We start from the raw sequence: 21,875 nt of genomic DNA, 5'->3' as shown, positions 1-21,875 counted from the left end.
ATTAACAGTAATGAGGGGTGATGAAGTAATGAAAACTCAGTTACAGACAAAACACAATGGGGCAGATTTAAGGAAAGTGGTACTGCACTCAGTACAGCTCCACTTTCCTTGCACCCCAAAATGCCCCCCTACCGCCACCAGGTGTGCGACGTATCTAAGATATGGTGCACCATGGCGCAGGGTAAGGGGCAATAGTGTCAACATTTTTTACACTATTAATGTACTGTTCAAACTTTTGGTGCTAACCCTGAACAGTACATAAGGGCCCATAGTAACCAATGGTGTGCCCCCTTTTAACACCTGCTCTGAGCAGGCGTTAAATAGTGCCGAAAAAATGATGCAAAGAAATCTCTTAGATTAGTTTGTGCCATTTTTTCGGCCCCCCTAATGGGGGAACACCCCTTTTGCATAGATTATGCATGGCGCAGGCATAATGTAGCGCAAATGGTTACAAAGTGGCGCAATGCATGCATTGCGCCACTTTGTAAATTTGGTATGGGGAAAAGGCCACCTTAGCACCACCTTAGTGTAAACAAAATGATGCTAAGACGGCACTAAAGTGGCGCCAGGCTCTCTTAAATCTGGACCAATGTCTGGCTAATATCAACTGCTTTTGAGGTTCATAGCTTATTAGCCACATTTCTATATTCTCTACGTTTACCATTTAGATTAAGTAAAGGCAGCAATCCACCCTGGTTCAACCTCTTTTTTGTTTCTTGGTCATCCAATAACAAGCTTGTTTAAGACCAAAATTGACAGAAAGAAACAAAATCGTGGAATGTGACTTTTTCCTCCATTTTTAGGCTTTTATAATGAGGTTCTAGTTAGAAATGTTGATAGCAGTTTGTCAATGTATTTAAAGACATGATGAGGAAATCAGATTTGCAACATTGGTATGGGGTAACGAAAAATAGGGATATCATTATTTTAATCATATCCAGCCATCCCACCACAATAGTTATAAAGAAGACCATTTATCAAGTAAAAGATTCTGGGGGTCATTCTGACCCTGGCGGTAAAATCCGCCAGGGCCAACGACCGCGGGAGCACCGCCAACAGGCTGGCGGTGCTCCCTTGGGCATTCTGACCGCGGCGGTACAGCCGCGGTCAGAAACGGAAAACCGGCGGTGTACCCCCGGTTTTCCGCTGCCCTGGGGAATCCTCCATGGCGGCGCAGCATGGGGATTCCGACCCCCATACCGCCATCCTGTTCCTGGCGGTTTTGGCCGCCAGGCACAGGATGGCGGTATGGGGTGTCGTGGGGCCCCTGGGGGCCCCTGCAGTGCCCATGCCAATGGCATGGGCACTGCAGGGGCCCCCGTAACAGGGCCCCACCAAGATTTTCAGTGTCTGCCATGCAGACACTGAAAATCACGACGGGTGCAACTGCACCCGTCGCACCCCTTCCACTCCGCTGGCTCCATTCGGAGCCGGCATCTTCATGGAAGGGTGTTTCCCGCTGGGCTGGCGGGCGGCCTTTAGCGGTCGCCCGCCAGCCCAGCGGGAAACCCAGAATACCCGCGGCTGTCTTTTGACCGCGCAGCGGTATTCTGGCGGTCCCAGCCAGGCCGGCGGCTTCCGCCGCCGGCCGGGGTCAGAATGACCCCCTCTGTGTCCTTTTGTTACTGAGGAAATTAAACATGTGCAGATGAATCATAGAGGCAGAGGCTGAGCTGTGGCTGAAGGAAAAGGGGGCAGACTTCCCCCTTCTTCCCACGGCTCACACTGTCACAGAGACGTGGAAGAGGGGTGCACTGTAGGCCGTGTCTTTCCCTTTGTGTTGTTAAATAAAATGAAGCCAATGTGGCAAAGCCAAGGGGCAAGCAGAGGCTGTGCAGGTTCCCTTCTTTCACAGCTCCTGCTTTTCATCCACATCAGTGGCTTTTGCAGGAGCAAGAACAGGACAGCGGACAGCAAGGGCCCTGAAAGAAGCGAGATGAAAGCTTTCAAGAGGCACCGGGGAATGTAAAGTCTAGCTGCAGGGTTTTTTCTATTAATGAGACCAAGGTTCCAGGCTTGTTGGCCACAGCAGAAGGCAAATCAAGGCCATGCTTCCAAGGTATTGGCCTTCACCTTCTGATTGAGCTAATAACACTGCAGCAGCCCTTTAAAAGCCAGCATAGCACACTGTGGTGGGCATTAAGGCTAAAGCTAACATAGCATTGTATATTGTCAGTTAGCTGTTTTTATTACACATTGGTGCAGCAAAGGCTGTTCCCACAAAGATTGGTGAGCATGCTCATGGTGATATACTGATGTAGTGAATCCAATTTAGTTTCTATTGGGACTCAGATTAGCTTAGGCCTGTGTCCCCATCACCTAGTGACTTTAAACCTACCTAGAGTGCTCTGTTTTAGTCAATTTATTTTATTATTTCTTTTAAGATGGCTGCCATTGTTTATAGTTATAGAAATGTTTTGATATGCGTTATCAGTGCCACTTTATGAAGACAACACGATCAGCGTCATAATCAAGTGCGTAGGTATTCACATCATGTCCCTTTCTCACTTATGCGTGACAGGACCATAATGTACACTTGTTAGGGAGTGTTTACATAATTGCTGCTACAAGTCTGCCTCCTTATCAGTTGTTTGGGAACATCCCTGCGTCAGGGGTCCTACATGATCTGTATAAATACATCTCACACGGACAAGGTTATCAGAGGGATTCCTTCCAGATGCCATCTACACTGCACATCATCTTGCTTCAGAAATCAGCCTTTGTGTCAACACGAAGTCTGACCTAGAAACCTCATTCCAAGGTAACAAGGGTTGAGGGGCACTTCTCATGGACATGGTACTGGCAGATTAGGTTCATTAGCTCTCATTAGATTAGAGATTAGGTTCTCTTTCTAGGGATTTTACATTTCATATTTATTGTACGATGGTGGGGGTCTTTGTATTCACGTCTCGCATCTTTACAATTATGCTTTTTTCATTGTTCATTATCCTAATCATTGCAGCTCATGCATTTTACCATAGATTGCAATCTTTTTAATAAATATATTGAAAACTCTCCTGCATCTCCTTCATTGCCTTTCTGTGACTGAGACTGATTGCTTACAAGAGAAAAGGGTAACTTCCGTTCCACCACGACTCCCCTGAGAGGTCTCATCTAGAGTCCATGTGAAAAGGCTGCCAGAAATCACCTTTAACTGTTTGGGTTTTTGGTGAGGTACTGCTTGTGAGCCAGGAGGGGTGGGCCGACGGTTCCAACTTGTTATAGGAAGTGGCTTAGTGCCCTACAAACAAACGTGCTGTCATCCCAAAACCAGCAGTCTCGCCAAGGAGCGAGAGTCCAACCATGACACTGAGTAGATGCTTTTTTTTTTAATCAACATTGGCATTCTGTGCACTCTGCAGCCAGCTAACTTTTTGTGACGTGAAAATGTAGAATTAGTTGCTTGGATTTCAGCAGCTTCATTGTACCATGTACAAGAAGTGGAACAAAACAGAAAAAAATAAAAACATTATATATTAGTAATTACAGAGGTTTGGGGACCTTTTTCAACCTTGTGCCATCAGAAGCAGTCCTAGGAAAAGCTTTAGAAAGGAATTTGTATAGTTCTCTGTTATTAGAAGGCTCAAGGAATCCACAGTCACTCTGTCAAGCATAAGTATGTTATTATTTCCACTTAGCCAGAAAAACTCCCCCCCCACTTCATACATAAGCACAAGAAGTGGAAATGAAAACATTATATATTAATTACAGAGGTCTGGGGACCTTTTCCAACCTTGTGCCATCAGAAGCAGTCCCAGGAAAAGCTTTAGAAAGGAATTTGTATAGTTCTCTGTTATTAGAAGGCTCAAGGGATCCCCAGTCACTCTGTCAAGAACACGTATGTTATTTTTTCTACTTAGTCGGAAAAGCCCCCCCCCCCTCACTTCTGTCTACTTAGAAGTTAGCTTATTCCATATGTCTATGTACAAGAAGTGGAATTGAAAACAGAAATAACTTAAAATGTTATATATTCTTAATTACAGAGGTTTGGGGATCTCTTCCAACCTGGGGCCATCAGACTCAGTCCCAGGAAAAGCTTTAGAAAGGAATTTGTATAGTTCTCTTCACAGCGGACGGTACCCATCTGACTTTCCTTGTTTATTGCCACTTTTTGTGGTAGGTATCAAAGTCCAGCCCGCCGGAGAGCTCAGGTTGAGCAAAGAAGTGAATGCTTGGAAGTCTCAAGGGCTTCCCTTGCTGAGGTAGATGGTTATTGCTCTTTCCTCTTGTAGGTCTTCTCTGAAGGTATGGAGGCAGCTGGTGCTGATGGTCTGAAGTCTCTCAGTCGGTTTTATGATCCCACTGGTGGTGGTTTCACCTCTTTGACGATCTAAAACGATCTTACATCCAAGCATGCAAAATTTTGCCTAAAAAGGCACATGCTTTTGACCCACCAAGAAGCTGTGACTACGGGTATTACACTGTTCTGGGTAGTGAAAAATGCTGTGTCTTGTTTTCACTACTCTCTCCAGCATGTTGTGTCCTTAAGCTTTCTACAGGTACCGCTCAATCAGCAATATACTGAATTATTAAACCGTGGGATGTTTCCCAAGTGTCCTGCTGTGCAGAGCTAGAGACATGCCACTAAATATTCTTATGAATCAAATATTTCGCCAATCTTTGACAAGATAAAACAACAATGTTAAAAAATTATCTAATGTGAGACATTGTGTGTAAATCCCGCATCTCTACGCCACATGAACTGGAAGGGGAGACTACAACTAACGTTAATAAAAACATTTTTACTGCCATTCTTAAATCTCAAACCACAAGCAGACACATTTCAAACCTCCTGTAACAAAGCCACATTGTGTTGGCCACTTAACTAAGAAAACAAAAATAACAAATTCTCGGAAACTTCATTTTTTGGGATGCCATTTTATTTCATAAACATCTGTTTATACTGATATGATCCATTTCCTTTAAACTGGGATGCAATGTTTAAAGGCCTTAAATGAAAACAAGCATCTGTAAATATGAACAATTTTTCACACCAAAGTGTAAATTGGATGCAAACACTTGGTATAAACCTCCTGCAAATATTTGCTCCTAGCCCTTTCCTACATTTATGTAGACTGCAAAATAAAATAGGGCAACAGAATTTGTAGAAGCAAATATATCAGAATAAGGAACAGATCAAGAGTTACAGACTGAGCTGGTATATTGATTGTGATGTAAAAAGATTTAAGCATCATTGGGCACAGGAGATTTCTGTAGCAAGGACAGTCAAGCAGGGTAGTGAGGGAGAAAAGCAGCCATATACCCAAAACAAACTGCTTGAGAGGACTGGAGTGGCCGCGTCAAATTATTAGGTCCTCCCCATAGCACCACATGCGCTCTTTAACAACACGGTAGACTGAAATATTTTAAAAGCAGTGTGAATAGATCCAGATCCAGACACCTTCATCTGAACATATTTCCTACCTGAGCAGCCTGGGCCTGGATACCCAGCAGGGCAATCACACGTATCTGGCGCCACGCAGACTCCGTAGTTTTGGCAGGGAGGGTTGCACACAGCTGGAAGAAACAAAACGTAAATGGACTTGTGGTAATTTCTGGATGATGGTAGAATTAATCCCTGAACATCCCCTCATCAAGATTTTGCCATCGTAGAAGAACTTGTGAAGCTTCACATCTAAAGAAGTCCCAGTTTGTCCTGGAAAAGTAAAAAAAAATCCACAGAAAACTCTGCATACCAAAAGGAAGTACCTGGAAAAGTTCTAACTATTCAATAGAAACCTCTGCATACCCAAAGTAAGTCTCATATATTTTGGAAAGGCCTAAATGTCCTTGAAAGACAATTAAGCTTTGGAGAAGCTCAACATCTACTAGTGGAATCTTGCATGTCAAGATTAAGGCTTACACCAAAGGACAAGTACTTACACACAGTTAGGGTTTTAAATACTTCCCCATTGCTTGAATTTTTTACACCTTTGTTCATGTTTAGCTCACTCCAGCCCTGACCCTTTTTACGCCTTGGAATCAAAAGGTCCACAAACCAGAGCAGTATTACATTCCTGCAGCAGTGAGAGTAGCAGTAGGCCTGGTCTGTGATAAACCACAAAAGTGGGAGAGGTTGCTGCTGATATTCACCTGGATGGAGGTGAGGGCAGTGCACTTAGAAAGTGCCTGCTTGTTTGTGGGGAAGGAAGTGTGTGTGGGCGAGAGAAGCTTGCACTACTGCCATTGCTATTCTTGTGCTGTATGTGCAAGGGTGCCTGCCCTTCTGCTGCACATGTGCCTTGTGTAAGAGAATGTTGTGCTGCTGCTGTGTGTGAGTGTTAGTAAGGAAAACGTATATAGATACATTTGCCTGTGCTGCATCGATGCTGTGTGATAGACGTGTGCATCGCTGCTCCCTGTGCTGTACCGGTGATAAGTGGGGGTTAATTTTGTGCTCCTGATGGCTGTATCAGTTCTGTGAGTCCATGTGTGAGGGATAGATACACCGATCTTCGTTTAAAGGAGTCTGCCATAGGGGATTTGTGGTGGGCTTTCTGTGAAAGTAGTTCAGGTGTGGGTGAAGTAGGAAATGATGTCTCCATGGTGAGGACTCCTGCCTCCATCCGCGCCACAGTTTCCTGTTGGAGTCGGTTGCGGTTTGCTGTGCTACTAATCACAGAACCTCAGATCGTGGCCTTAAATGCTTCCCATAACATTAGCGGGTAGGGGACCATTCCATACATTAATTTGAAAGTGTCAATATCCGTCATTACCTGGGCTACGTTGTTTAGCGTCACTCAGAAACTACGCACTAAGACTCCACCCTGCCTGTTCCCAATGTCCACCAAGGTAAAGCCCGAGTGTCCATGTGGAATGGCTCGACAGGTCTCTGGCAGGAATATGTGCGTTCAAAAATAAATAAATAAAATAAATCCTGAATTTGTAAAGCACAGCAAATCACCCTTGAGGACTTGAGGGTTTCAAGGCGCTGAATTGTAGGTACAGGGAGATTAAGTGATTTGCCTAGAATCACAGGAAGTTGAACCAATGCTGAGACTCAAACTAGGTTCCCTCAGCTCTGAAGTCGGCAGCTCAGGTGGTTACGCCACCTCCTCTCCCATAATGCCTCCAAAGTTGAGGATCAGCTTTGGAAAGTAGTCATGCCTAGACAAAGCTGTGCGAGACCAAGAGGAAACATGAACTATCGATCATTGGTTTGTGAAAGACACCAAGGGTCCCCCCGGCAGAAGCTTTCACTGCTGCTGTCCATGCTGCGTGTGAGGGATTCTGCCAGGAAGCATGCACTTTCGCTTTCCGTGTGATAGTGTGTGTATGTGGTGTGTAAATATGCATCTAGTGTGAAAAGCCAGCACTGCTTCTGACGTGCTGTACCTGCTTTCTGCACTGCCTTTGCCCACCACAAACATATTGACATTATAGCCCTGAGGAAGTCTACTGATACACAGCCTGCGTGGACGAAACGTGTTGGCTAAGAAAAGTTCTTGTTACGCTGTATGGGATTGAAGAATGCAGAATTTGACAAAGACACTCACGAGATGCTGTTTCGAGGTGTATGAAAATAAAGATCCCTTTGATAAAAGAAACACAATGGAGCCACATTGTGATTTAATTTTGGGGTGCTTGAAACTACTTGCCATACTCTGTCTGGAAGTAACTTGGTTCTGTTTTTCTGCACCTAGCGTGCACTGCTGCTGTCCAAGCGGTGCACATACACTATGGGTCAGGAATGGCGGCACTGCTGCTCCCTGTGAGGCTGTCCATCCTGTGTGCATGAGGCATCTGATTTTACTACACCCTTTATGTGCTGGGGCTTATCTCTGTGAAGCACAGATTTACGCTTTATATGCTGTACTTGTTCTTTGTGCAATAGTAAAGCTTCTACTACGCTTTTTCACTGTACAAGATCCAATGTATTGTCCACTGCTCTCCACCCACAGTGTGAGCAGGCACCAGAAATGACAAAGAAAATGGCACTCACGTTCGCACTTGGTTGCGTCGTCAGTGCGCACAACGAAGCCCTGGGAGCAGCTGCAGTTGAATGCCCCGGGGTGGTTCTCACAGACCTGCTCACAGCCTCCGCGAGTGAAGTCTGCACACTCATCGACATCTGCATGGAAGAAGAGAGAGAAGGGATCAGGGGTGGGGGAGGGAGTCCATACATTTGCGGCCTTTGGATATAATTAGCACACAATGTGAGCAGCTGCTGAAACAACATAAACCCCTCTCCCTAGAAGCTCAGAGGATGGTGGCAGTGCATGCTCAACTCTAGCAAAACTGAGGTCAGTCTTGAATATCCAAAGGCACTTACCTGTAACTAGAATCATCCAGCATTGCTGTTTTTCTTAAATTCCTATGCTTGGGTTATTCTCATCATCAGGTTAGGAATATTTTAACTATGAAAACCAAACATTTATGTAGCCCACCCATCAACTTCATTGTTTGGATTTGGCCTACAGCCAATAAAAGAGAGGTTTTCATTTCATCTCATGTGTGTACCTATAGGCTCACAGTGGAGGAAAGTGGGTCAAATGTGAATCTATAAATAAAAACTAATTTTAAAGTGAACTGTTCCCTTACGAATAGGTAGTCTTCGCGTTGGCGTCTGAGAAAGACACTGTCCCTAGAGAAATGGAGTTACAAGTATGTAACGTTTTCTCCCCTAGCATTGCATCTTTCATAGATTCATGTCTTGAATTAAGGTGATCAAGCAGGAAACATGGGAATGAGCCGCAATAACAAATCTGTTTTCAAAGAACTTCCCCCTTTATGCTCCATCCTTTATTTAATGTTGTGTGGCATTTCCTCTGAGTCTTGAGACAGTCAGTGGGTCCTAGGCACTGCTAGTAATAGGAATCGCTGCTTATCAACAGTGTTCCAGTATCTAAAGTACTATTTCACTCCTGTTGGAAGAGGAAACTGGAAAACCTTAAATCAGGATACATTAAAGGGACTTGAATTCAGATACTCTATGACACAATTGATTCCACACAATAAACAATGCCCACTCAGACCTTCCAAATACCGAGTCCCTTCCAAATACTGAATCATAGGGAGATGTATTACTGTTTAGTGACTGAAATCCTGTTGCAAAACATTTGTTTTACCGACTACTGAAAGGTAGTGGTAAGGTATTTGCAAACTGGAAGGGGTCCCAAAGGGACCCCTTCCCTTTTCTGAATATTGATAAAAAATATTTTTAAGACTAGGTTGTGGTCCCAGGGACCACAGCCTTTCCTAAAAATGTTAGCTCCATGTTTAGGGAAAAGGGGAGATGCAAGTGAGATTTATCAATCCACGGAAGGCCACCTTACGTGGCCCTGAGGGGCTTAATTAATCTAGAGTAACGCAAGGCAGCACAAAGTGTTGCCTTTTGCTACTCTGCCTCAAAGAGTGTTCCATGGTTGGAGCATGGGTTTTCCCCCACACCCACCCAAGGATTTTGACAGATTTACCAACAGTGGTAAGCCTGGGAATGTCTCAAAATTCTACTCCTTCCAAGAAGAGGCGCACCAAGGAGAAATATATTTATTTCTTCTCGTTGCTGTCTCTTCCTAAGTGTGCTGCATTCTACAGCACACACAGAAAGAAGAAAAAGCGTCTGAGGATTGTTTTTGTGCAGGAAGGTGCCCCTTCCTGCACAAAAAAACAATCCTGTCTGCAATGCAGGCACCCTTGCACCACTGTGTTGTGCACCACATTGTGCGCCATTGGAAGCAATGAACAGGATGATCTTAAATATGGCACATTCCTGCCCTTTCCCTTTCACACAGTGCTGCAAGGTGGCTTGGTGCGCTATGTAAAATAATGATAAATCTGGCCCTTAATTTTGTTTTAAATGCATCCCATTTTACTTCAAGGAAAATGAGCTGCATTTAAAGAAAAAATGCTTTATTTCAAAGCAGTCACAGACATGGTGGTCTGCAGACCTCAACAGGACACCATCCCTGTGATGGATGCGATTCATAGTGGGTCACAATTTGCAACCTACCTTATTAATATTCTTGAAGTCGGTTGAATTGCAACCCACCAAGAATCAGGCTTTTGTGAAACATTCTACTAGCACATAAATTGGTTCACAGAATCAGAATAGGTTTCATAAAACTCGCTATACAATTTACAACCCTTTCTAACTAAATCCATTCTTAGTATGACTGGCCCTAAAGACATGTACTACCAGATTTGGTCCAGTGCAGAGCTAAGTGAAAATACATGGAGGAAAATGGTCTTAAAAGCATCTCCCACAAAAGTACAGCACATGAATTCTTTATTTCACCAGCTTAATTTCGGTATACCATGAGTCTTCGATTAACTAAATTCTCTGGCAGGCAAACGACTGAATTTAAGGCACCATTACAACCGAAGCAGAAGTAGCTTAATGAGCTATTTCTCCACTACATTCATAGTTAAAAATTAGCAAAAAAGCATTGAACAGGTAAATAAAAGCTACCAACGAAAGGTTTGATAAATGGTATGTATTTGCCAAGTTTCCACGCCTTTACTGCCAAACCTTTGTGATGTTTTCTGCAAAATTTCACAACCTTCTTGATGTTTTGAAATGTAAATCATGAGGAAAAAAGTGTGCAGATAATAGGATTTGCAGTTTGAAAATTATCTTCCAAAACATTTTTCAGTAGAAAATGCTTTTGCAGGAGGAGTTTTACAAAAGTTTTATAGTGGTAATGTTTGCAGGGAGCGACCCATTGGGCAAGGGTCACTCTCCTTGGGGAGCATTTTTTATGTATACGGCCCCCCCAGAGGGCAGATCAGCTGTTTTTAGACCGATCTCCATCTGGTGGGGGTGGGGGGGCGGGAGGGGTAGATACTTCATTCTTGTATATGGGGGAGTGGCTCCTTGGGCAGGGGTCGCTCCCCTTTATTGGGGAAATGTTTTGGACATTTTCTGCCCCCCACCCCTCAGGGGTAGATTGGCCATATCTTTAGGCCCATCTGGGGCAAAAGCCACTAGACACCAGGGATTTTATTGTTGTATGTTTGGGGGGTGGCCCCTTGGGCAAGGGTCTCTTCCCTTTATTGGGGAAATGTTTTGGCCATATTTTTAGGTCCATCTGCCCCTAGAGGGCAGTGGGGGAGAAAGCCAGTAGACACCAGGGATTTTATTTATTTTTATGTCGGGGTGGCCCCTTTGGCAAGGTCTGCTCCCCTGAGGCATGTATTTTGACCATTTCTGATTGGCCATTTGTTAGGCCGTTAGACCAGGGAAAGTTTCTGTGTGCGTGAACTGGAGTTTGGCTGATGGCCTGCGTGTGTGGGCTACCCTTTGGCTGGCGGTGTGCATGGACTGGCGCTCAGCATGGACTTAAGTTTGGCTAACGATGTGTGTGGCTGGCATTTGAAAGGGCAGACTTCATATTGTTAACTGTTTAATTACTTGTTGTCATTTGTGATTGTAATGTTTTATCATTTTTTTGAGTGTAAAGCTTTTGTTTTCTTTTGCTATGACTTCTGTTTGCAGTTTCAACACTGGTTGATCTGTAGTTGCATATGTTTGGTAAGAAAAGGTTTTTTTGTACTGTTTACTCCAAATGAGTATCATTGCCCTGCATGAATGAGTTTTTTGTAAATGCTGTAATAATAGCAGCATATTTAGCTTTTGTTTGATTGTGTGTGAAATTATCTTTGGGATTGTGCACACTGTGTATTGTGTTGTCCTTTGTGTAATTTTCTTTTGTTTTTCCTTTCTAGTGGGATATCGTTGGTGCTTGCTGTGTCTGTGCAGAGTAGGTGCTGGTGAGTCTAGCTGTCTTTGGCAAGTAGTGGTATTTTCTTCCTCGTTTGATTTTAACCCAATCCCCTTCGACTATGTCACTTTTTAAAAAAAATTCAATCCTAGTTTCAACAGACTTGGGGTTAGTATATAACAACCAGGCAGGAGTTAATTTAGAACCTGGTTTCCTGCCTCTCATCATTTCAAACGGAGAACAACCTGTTGCTTTGTTAATGGTGGTGCGATGAGCCCACACCATATCCTCCACCATTTTCGTCACATCTTTCTCACTTTGAATGGCCATAAGAATGGTACCTTTCACCAACCAATTTATTCTCTCAACCATACCATTGGCACGAGGATTGTATAAAGCAGTGCGGTGATGAATAATTCCCTGACTGTCGAGAAACTCCCTCATCTCTCTTGAAGTGAGTTGGGTTCCATTGTCAGTTATCAAAATACGTGGAAGACCCTCTTCAAGAAAAACACTGTTTAGGGTATCAATGGTACTTCTCGTTGTAATATCACGCAGGAATTTGACTATGATCCATCTTGAATGAACATCAACCATGACTAAAGCATTTTGAAAATTGTTCCTTATACCCTGAATAGGACCAATGAAATCTAAGCAAACAGTACTCCATGTTGAACCTGGATCTTCTATGTGTCCACACACACTCGTGGCTCCAGTTTTTAATCTCTTTTCACTTTCTTTGCATACCTCACAATCCTCCACCCATTGAGAAGTCAAATCATCCATACCAGGCCACCAAAAATTCTCTCTAACTCTTTTCTTTGTCAAAGTCTGTTCCAGATGACCCTCATGAGCTAATGCAAAAATCTTCCTTCTAATACCCTCTGGAGGTACAAATTTGTCATTTCTCATTAAGAGCTTTCCATTTGTTAATGTAAATTCATCGATTAATTTCACATAGGGTCGCACTGCTAAACTGACTGCACTCTCTCTTTTTTTTCCCTTTAAAACCATACGTACAACTTCACTCAATATCGTATCCTTCTCCATACATCGCTCCCAGTCTTCAACCCCAAAGGTACCAGCTCCACAGACTACTACATCAGACAACCAAGCTACTGCACCTTCCTCATCTTCACAAACCATATGTCTATCATTGACAATTTTACATTTCAACGGTAATCTAGATAAGCAGTCCGCCTGGGAATTTCTCCAACCTGGAATGTGTTCAATCACAAATTTATACTCCTGTAACTTAGAGGCTAGTCTAGCCAACCTGGCAGAGCCCTTACCAGCCCTGCCTGGACTTAAGATTTTTAGTAGGGGTTTGTGATCAGATCGCAAAGTAAACGTTATGCCCCATAAAAAGGTTCTAAAATGCTCTACAGACCAAGTAGCAGCTAGCGCCTCACGCTCAATCACCGAATAATTACGTTCACTCTCTGTCAGTGAGCGCGAAGCAAAAGCTACTGTTACTTCCTTCTTCCCCTGCACTTGCGACAACACTGCTCCTACGCCACATGCACTGGCATCTACAGTTAAAATTGTTTTGCGGAGTGTGTCAAATGGTGTCAATATACCTGCATTACAAATTTCTTGTTTCACCACATCAAACGCTTCCTGTTGCTCAAGTTCCCAATCAAAACCAACTCCTTTACGCAACAGTTTCCGCAGGCACTCTGTTTTCATCGCAAAATTTTCTACAAATTTGCTGTAGTATTCAATGAGCCCCATAAAAGAACGCAATTGTTCTTTGTCGGATGGAACAGATACAGACTTAATAGCCTTTAATAAGTCTTCTTTGGGTTTAACACCTTCACCAGAAATCGTATGGCCCAAATATTCAATTTCCTCAGCTAAAAATGTACATTTATCCTTCCTCAGTGTTAACCCTGCTTTTCCGAGTATGCACAACACATCCTTAAGGACCGAATTGTGCTCAGTTTCCGTTTGACCAAAAACCAAGATATCATCCTGAAAAAATACTACATTTCGTAACCCTCTAAAGATATGTGACATCGCTCGTTGGAAAACACTGGCAGCTGAAGACAGTCCAAAAGGCATTCTGGTAAATTGGAAAGTGCCTTCCATAGTTATGAATGCTGTAAATTGCCTGGAGTCTTCATGCAACCTAATCTGATGGTATGCACTCTTGAGATCTAACTTAGAGAAGAATTTACCTCCCTTAAGCAATAGCAGATGTTCATTTATGTTTGGTAACGGAAATACATCAGTCACCACAAATTGGTTCACACTTCTCAAATCCACACAGAAACGAAGTTTTCCATCACACTTCTTGGTTATAACAACTGGAGAAATCCAGGAAGACGCCTCTACCGGCTCGATGATACCCTCTTTCATCATGTCATCTAACATTTTCTTCACTTCACTCCTAACTACTATAGGTACCTTTCTAACTTTGTGCTTTACAGGTACTGCTCCTTTTTGCAAAATTATTTTGTGAACATAACCTTTCAACTCACCCAACCTTTCACTAAAAACATCTTTCGCATCACTTAAAATTTCATTTAGGCTGGCATCACTCACCATTAACACCTTCTCAGCAGAATGAGGATCGATAACAATATGTAAGTCATATTGGTGAGCCCAACCTAATATGGGAGGACCGCTATCAGCTACATATACTTTCCCTTCAATGCTCCTTGACTTAAAGAGAATGGGTGAGACAAAATATCCTAAAATGTTGATCTTAGCTCCTTGATATCCTCTTGGGTTGATGTCTTTGGGTAACAACGGCACCTCAGACCAGTTCTCCATCCACATTGATTTTGGTACAATAGTATACAATGAGCCTGAATCTACCATCAACTCAACATTTCTGCCTAAAACTGAAAAAATGCCCCTCGGTCTCACTTCTCGTTGTACATTTGCTCCATCAGAGTTCACAAGGAGTACCCGATCCTCCAATCCACTCTCCTCTGCAACTGAATCAGTCATAGCCACACGCATTCTATACATATCTTTGCACATGCGAGCAAAATGCCCTTTGCGACCACACTTTCTGCACTCCTTGTTTAGTGCATAACACCACTTGGCATCATTGTTGTGAGAAGAACTCCCACACCTAGAACATCCTTTTGATCTGCCAAGTTTACCCTCATACACAGGTTGTTTACTACCTAAGCTGCCATTCTTAGAAGCCAAATTTTTCTTTGAAACAAACGCTACATCCTCCGCCCCAGAGGAAATGTCTTTTTTACTAATTTCCTTCATGCAATGTTCCGATTCTTCAACAATTTTGGCTATGACAATTGCGTCCTTAAGAGATGGATTTTTCACTGCCCATAACCGCTCCTGAGTTTTCTTGCTCCGACAATGAACTATAAGATGGTCTCGAATCAGTTCATCCGTCATTGCACCAAACTTGCACTTCACTGACAGTTCTCGTACGCTTGAAATAAAATCATCTAGTGACTCTCCTTCTCTTTGAGGTCTGGTGTAAAATTTGTAACGTGACATAACGATGTTTTCCTCTTTAGAAAATCTCTTCTCCAAGCGTAATTTTGCTTCCTCAAAAACATTCTGTAAAGGTTGACCATCATCATCGCAAATTTCAGGTAAGTACTTAAATATGTGATGGGCTTCCTTACCAATAGTACTTAATAATAAAGCTTTCTTCCTCAAAGGTGAAAAATTTTGGCCATCCAACGCCAATAAATAATTATCAAATAAATCTATCCACTCCTCCCATTGAATGGCTAGTTGACCATGCATGTCTAAAAAAACAGGTGGTAAATTGATAGAGGAAGCCATAATACAAATAACTGTAAACACAGCTGCAAAACAGTAGCAGTACTTTCTTTATAGATCAGTTACAGTTTCACTGAAGAAATAGTCGTTAAAGTCCTTCTTTCTATAAGTTGCTGTGCACAAGATGTAGTGAATAAGCGTAGCTGTGTGACATTGAGATTAAAAAAAAAACATTGACTGCGCATGCGCGCTCTCAGTCACAAACTGCTCTCTCCAACAAAGAATCCAGAGACCTCACCCGAATTCCAAAAGTCTCCTCAATTGTGGCACAGATCATCGGCTACAGCAACTACAGCTCCATCAAAGTCCTCTCATCCAGTATGTCGCTCGTCAGACTCCGATGCACACCGACAGCTGTCCGCAATTAGAAACGCGTCTTGTTCGAGTGTCAGCATGCCTGATGTGACTGGATCACATCCCACGCTCGTCGCCAAAAAGGTGTAGTGATGGGACTGACACGTTGTTTGGTATAACTCGTAAGATTTATTTCCATCGAACAAGAGCGTCTCTATCCTTGTTTCCCAGTCACATCCAACTGCCAATTTCCCCCGATTCCACCCCGCTCACCCGCACGCATTCCATTCCCAAACCTAACTAGCACCATGACAACATAACATGAGTCTAGCTGTCTTTGGCAAGTGAGTGGTATTGTTTTGAGTATATAGTTCTTTGTGATAAAGCCACACTTTGTTTATTACTTGTTTTACACAGTGTTGGTTGTTGTTGATTAATTGTCAAGTTACTTTTATTAGAAAGGATTATGGCTGGCCGCAAGATGACAGCTCAGCAGTTTGTTGGTTTGCTTTTTGAATCTTTCTCTGACCATGATTATGAGACTGACTGCATCTGAGGCAGAGGAGGAAGTGCAAGATTCGGGCAGTGAATTTTCTGTTTGAGAGGAATCATCTGATGACGAAGCCACTCTCAGTGTGGAGGAAGTGCCTGCTTTAGAGGGGGACACTGATGTACCAATAGTGCAGAAGAGGCATCTGGATTGTACCCTGGGGCTGCAAGGCTTCTTACTGGAAAAGCTGCACTTTGGGTTGTCCCAATCATGGTGCAGCCAGCGTTGCCTGCCTTTATTGGTGTCACAGGGTGTAGAGTGAATACTGAAAACTTTTTGCCTATACATTTCTTTCAGTTGTTTATGGATGATGTTTTTTGGACGAGATTGTTGAGTATTTGTAATCTGTATGCTGAACAGTATTTGAGGTGCAATAGTGCCAGACTTAAGCCCCACTCTAGGGTTAGACAGTGGACTCCCACAAATCTGGATGAGTTGACGAAGTTCTTAGGTTTAACTTTTTTGATGGGCTTGATAAGGAAGCTGTTGTTGTCTTCATACTGTTCTACTAGTCGCTTGATGGCAACAGCTATATTTCCTGCAACTATGTGTTGTGATCGGTTGTAGGAAGTTGGCTCTGTATGTGCTATTTCAAAGTAAGGAATAGCATGCACAGAGTCCAAGGGTTCCCCTTAGAGGTAAAATAGTGGTAAAAATAGATAATACTAATGCTCTATTTTGTGGTAGTGTGGTCGAGCAGTAGGCTTATCCAAGGAGTAGTGTTAAGCATTTGTTGTACATACACATAGACAATAAATGAGGTACACACACTCAGAGACAAATCCAGCCAATAGGTTTTGTATAGAAAAATATCTTTTCTTAGTTTATTTTAAGAACCACAGGTTCAAATTTTACATGTAATATCTCATTTGAAAGGTATTGCAGGTAAGTACTTTAGGAACTTTAAATCATAAAAATTGCATGTATACTTTTCAAGATATTGACAAATAGCTGTTTTAAAAGTGGACACTTAGTGCAATTTTCACAGTTCCTGGGGGAGGTAAGTTTTTGTTAGTTTTACCAGGTAAGTAAGACACTTACAGGGTTCAGTTCTTGGTCCAAGGTAGCCCACCGTTGGGGGTTCAGAGCAACCCCAAAGTCACCACACCAGCAGCTCAGGGCCGGTCAGGTGCAGAGTTCAAAGTGGTGCCCAAAACACATAGGCTAGAATGGAGAGAAGGGGGTGCCCCGGTTCCGGTCTGCTTGCAGGTAAGTACCCGCGTCTTCGGAGGGCAGACCAGGGGGGTTTTGTAGGGCACCGGGGGGGACACAAGTCCACACAGAAATTTCACCCTCAGCGGCGCGGGGGCGGCCGGGTGCAGTGTAGAAACAAGCGTCGGGTTCGCAATGTTAGTCTATGAGAGATCTCGGGATCTCTTCAGCGCTGCAGGCAGGCAAGGGGGGGGTTCCTCGGGGAAACCTCCACTTGGGCAAGGGAGAGGGACTCCTGGGGGTCACTTCTCCAGTGAAAGTCCGGTCCTTCAGGTCCTGGGGGCTGCGGGTGCAGGGTCTCTCCCAGGTGTCGGGACTTTAGGTTCAAAGAGTCGCGGTCAGGGGAAGCCTCGGGATTCCCTCTGCAGGCGGCGCTGTGGGGGCTCAGGGGGGACAGGTTTTGGTACTCACAGTATCAGAGTAGTCCTGGGGTCCCTCCTGAGGTGTTGGATCACCACCAGCCGAGTCGGGGTCGCCGGGTGCAGTGTTGCAAGTCTCACGCTTCTTGCGGGGAGCTTGCAGGGATCTTTAAAGCTGCTGGAAACAAAGTTGCAGCTTTTCTTGGAGCAGGTCCGCTGTCCTCGGGAGTTTCTTGTCTTTTCGAAGCAGGGGCAGTCCTCAGAGGATGTCGAGGTCGCTGGTCCCTTCGGAAGGCGTCGCTGGAGGAGGATCTTTGGAAGGCAGGAGACAGGCCGGTGAGTTTCTGGAGCCAAGGCAGTTGTCGTCTTCTGGTCTTCCTCTGCAGGGGTTTTTCAGCTAGGCAGTCCTTCTTCTTGTAGTTGCAGGAATCTCGTTTTCTAGGGTTCAGGGTAGCCCTTAAATACTAAATTTAAGGGCGTGTTTAGGTCTGGGGGGTTAGTAGCCAATGGCTACTAGCCCTGAGGGTGGGTACACCCTCTTTGTGCCTCCTCCCAAGGGGAGGGGGTCACAATCCTAACCCTATTGGGGGAATCCTCCATCTGCAAGATGGAGGATTTCTAAAAGTTAGAGTCACCTCAGCTCAGGACACCTTAGGGGCTGTCCTGACTGGCCAGTGACTCCTCCTTGTTATTCTCATTATTTTCTCCGGCCTTGCCGCCAAAAGTGGGGCCTGGCCGGAGGGGGCGGGCAACTCCACTAGCTGGAGTGTCCTGCTGGGTTGGCACAAAGGAGGTGAGCCTTTGAGGCTCACCGCCAGGTGTGACAATTCCTGCCTGGGAGAGGTGTTAGCATCTCCACCCAGTGCAGGCTTTGTTACTGGCCTCAGAGTGACAAAGGCACTCTCCCCATGGGGCCAGCAACATGTCTCGGTTTGTGGCAGGCTGCTAAAACTAGTCAGCCTACACAGATAGTCGGTTAAGTTTCAGGGGGCACCTCTAAGGTGCCCTCTGTGGTGTATTTTACAATGAAATGCACACTGGCATCAGTGTGCATTTATTGTGCTGAGAAGTTTGATACCAAACTTCCCAGTTTTCAGTGTAGCCATTATGGTGCTGTGGAGTTCGTGTTTGACAGACTCCCAGACCATATACTCTTATGGCTACCCTGCACTTACAATGTCTAAGGTTTTATTTAGACACTGTAGGGGTACCATGCTCATGCACTGGTACCCTCACCTATGGTATAGTGCACCCTGCCTTAGGGCTGTAAGGCCTGCTAGAGGGGTGTCTTACCTATACTGCATAGGCAGTGAGAGGCTGGCATGGCACCCTGAGGGGAGTGCCATGTCGACTTACTCGTTTTGTCCTCACTAGCACACACAAGCTGGCAAGCAGTGTGTCTGTGCTGAGTGAGAGGTCTCCAGGGTGGCATAAGACATGCTGCAGCCCTTAGAGACCTTCCTTGGCATCAGGGCCCTTGGTACTAGAAGTACCAGTTACAAGGGACTTATCTGAATGCCAGGGTGTGCCAATTGTGGATACAATGGTACATTTTAGGTGAAGGAACACTGGTGCTGGGGCCTGGTTAGCAGGGTCCCAGCACACTTCTCAGTCAAGTCAGCATCAGTATCAGGCAAAAAGTGGGGGGTAACTGCAACAGGGAGCCATTTCTTTACACAAGCCCCCCCCAGCCCACAGGCCAGGAGACTCAGCCCAAGCTGGGAGAGTCTTCCTAGTCTGTCAGGCGAGGAAGAGTAGGAGAAATAGGCTGGTTAGTTGCAGGGCCTACTCTGCCTTACATCCTTCTGTTCAGGTCATTCCCTTTGGGGAACTGACCCACTTCCACAGTGATAGGACCTAGTCTGAATTGCCTCTTGTCTGCATCTTCAATGTCTCCACCCATTCTTTCTATTCTGGTTTTAGAGGTATCCACCTCTGCTAACCTTATCTTGGCCAGGGTTACCCCTAGCTTACCCAAAGAGGTTACCCAGAGCTGGAGTAACCCCACCATGACCAATAGGGTCAGGGGGCCTAACTTGCTATTTGGCATGGGGTCAGACCACCATGCTAAGGATAGTGCAGCCATAAAGGCTAACACCCAGCAGAGGCCACTGACAGCTGTCAGTGCCCAGAACCACACCTTTAGCTCTTCACCTAAAAGGGAAGGGGCTAAGTTACAGGCTTCTTTGGGTTCAGGTTGCCTGTCTGCTGTATTAGAGTGGGGGGTTACCACATCTGGTAGTAAACACCCTTCTTCCACCCTTTCTTCTGTTAGCTGAGGAGCCACCCACTCAGGTTTAACAGTTGCCTGACTAGCCAGGACTTCTTGTGGGTCAGGTTGGACTTTATCAGGGCCATTTTTGGAGTTCTCCCCTACTGGAGCAGAATCTCCTTGGCTTGCTGTAACCTTGGCTAAAGGTTGTCCACCCTTCCTACTCTGTTTTCTTTTCTTCTTCTTCTGGGGCCTGCTTGCATTTACTGCAGAGGCAGGACTTCCAGAATCCTTGGGAGAGGACTGGCACTGGACCAGTTCCTCTCTTGGGCTCTGACTAACCTCTGGGTAGTCATTTCCAAGGAGACAATCAAGGGGGAGGTCTGTACTGACTACTACCCTTCTCCAGCTAAGAGTGCCACCCACTTCTATGGGCACTAAAGCCACAGGCCTCTTAGTGACCCTGTCTAGGCTAACTCTTACCCTGGCAGTCTCACCTGGGATGTACTGGTTTGAGAGCACCAGCCTGTCATGCACAATAGTGTGACTGGCATAAGTGTCTCTCAGGGCAGTGGTTGGGATTCCATTCACCAGTAGGTGGTGGAAGTGTCTGCTTCCCTCTGGAATCTCCAACTCACCTGTTGGGCCCTGTTTCCAGTTGAAGGCTAGGAAGACCTCCTCATCTGAGGAGTCATCTCCCATGGCTACACTGGTTACCCCTGGAATTTTGTTCTGGGGTTTGTTTTTGGGACAAGAAGTGTCCTTGGTGTGGTGCCCAGACTGTTTACAGTTGTGGCACCATGCCTTAGTGGCATCCCAGTTCTTACCCTGGTACCCACCTTTGTTTTGGGTTGTGTCCTGGGGCCCACCCACCTGTTCTGGTTTTTGGGGGCCTACAGAGGACTCTTTTTCTTGGTTTCTAGTGTTACCCACTTTCTCCTGGGGAGTTTTTGTAACCCCTTTCTTTTGGTCACCCCCAGTGGAAGTTTTGGTTACCCTAGTCTTGACCCAGTGGTCTGCCTTCTTTCCCAATTCTTGGGGAGAAATTGGACCTAGGTCTACCAGATACTGATGCAACTTTTCATTGAAGCAGTTACTTAAAATGTGTTCTTTCATAAACAAATTATAAAGCCCAACATAGTCACACACTTCATTTCCAGTTAACCAACCATCTAGTGTTTTTACTGAGTAGTCTACAAAATCAACCCAGGTCTGGCTCGAGGATTTTTGAGCCCCCCTGAATCTAATTCTATACTCCTCAGTGGAGAATCCAAAGCCCTCAATCAGGGTACCTTTCATGAGGTCATAAGATTCTGCATCTTTTCCAGAGAGTGTGAGGAGTCTATCCCTACACTTTCCAGTGAACATTTCCCAAAGGAGAGCACCACAGTGAGATCTGTTCACTTTTCTGGTTACACAAGCCCTCTCAAAAGCTGTGAACCATTTGGTGATGTCATCACCATTTTCATATTTTGTTACAATCCCTTTGGGGATTTTTAGGATGTCAGGAGAATCTCTGACCCTATTTAAGTTGCTGCCACCATTGATGGGTCCTAGGCCCATCTCTTGTCTTTCCCTCTCTATGGCTAGGATCTGTCTTTCCAAAGCCAATCTTTTGGCCATCCTGGCTAACTGGATGTCCTCTTCACTGGAGTTATCCTCAGTGATTTCAGAGTTGTTGGTCCCTCCTGTGAGGGAACCAGCATCTCTGACTATTATTTGTGGAGTCAGGGCTTGAGAAGCCCTGCTCTCCCTAAGTAGGACTGGAGGGGGGGAATTTCCCTCCAAGTCACTATCTTCATCCTCTGAGTTGC

At 44.8% G+C, this 21,875-nt stretch overlaps 1 protein-coding gene across 1 annotated transcript in view; it reads right to left on the bottom strand.

Annotated features, from left to right (window-relative positions):
• Positions 1-21,875, bottom strand: part of LOC138282912 (latent-transforming growth factor beta-binding protein 4-like) — a 269,263-nt gene that overhangs the window by 87,396 nt on the left and 159,992 nt on the right. Inside the window, exons 14-15 of the mRNA XM_069220935.1 lie at positions 7,943-8,071; positions 5,425-5,517 (exon numbers count right to left, since the gene is read on the bottom strand). Of these exons, the coding sequence (XP_069077036.1) occupies positions 5,425-5,517; positions 7,943-8,071 (222 nt within the window). The remainder of the gene's footprint in view (positions 1-5,424; positions 5,518-7,942; positions 8,072-21,875) is intronic.

The sequence above is a fragment of the Pleurodeles waltl genome, chromosome 2_2, assembly GCF_031143425.1.
Source record: "Pleurodeles waltl isolate 20211129_DDA chromosome 2_2, aPleWal1.hap1.20221129, whole genome shotgun sequence".
NCBI lineage: Eukaryota > Metazoa > Chordata > Amphibia > Caudata > Salamandridae > Pleurodeles > Pleurodeles waltl.
The sequence above is the reverse complement of the archived record's forward strand: the minus strand, read 5'-3'. Positions and strand labels throughout refer to the sequence as shown.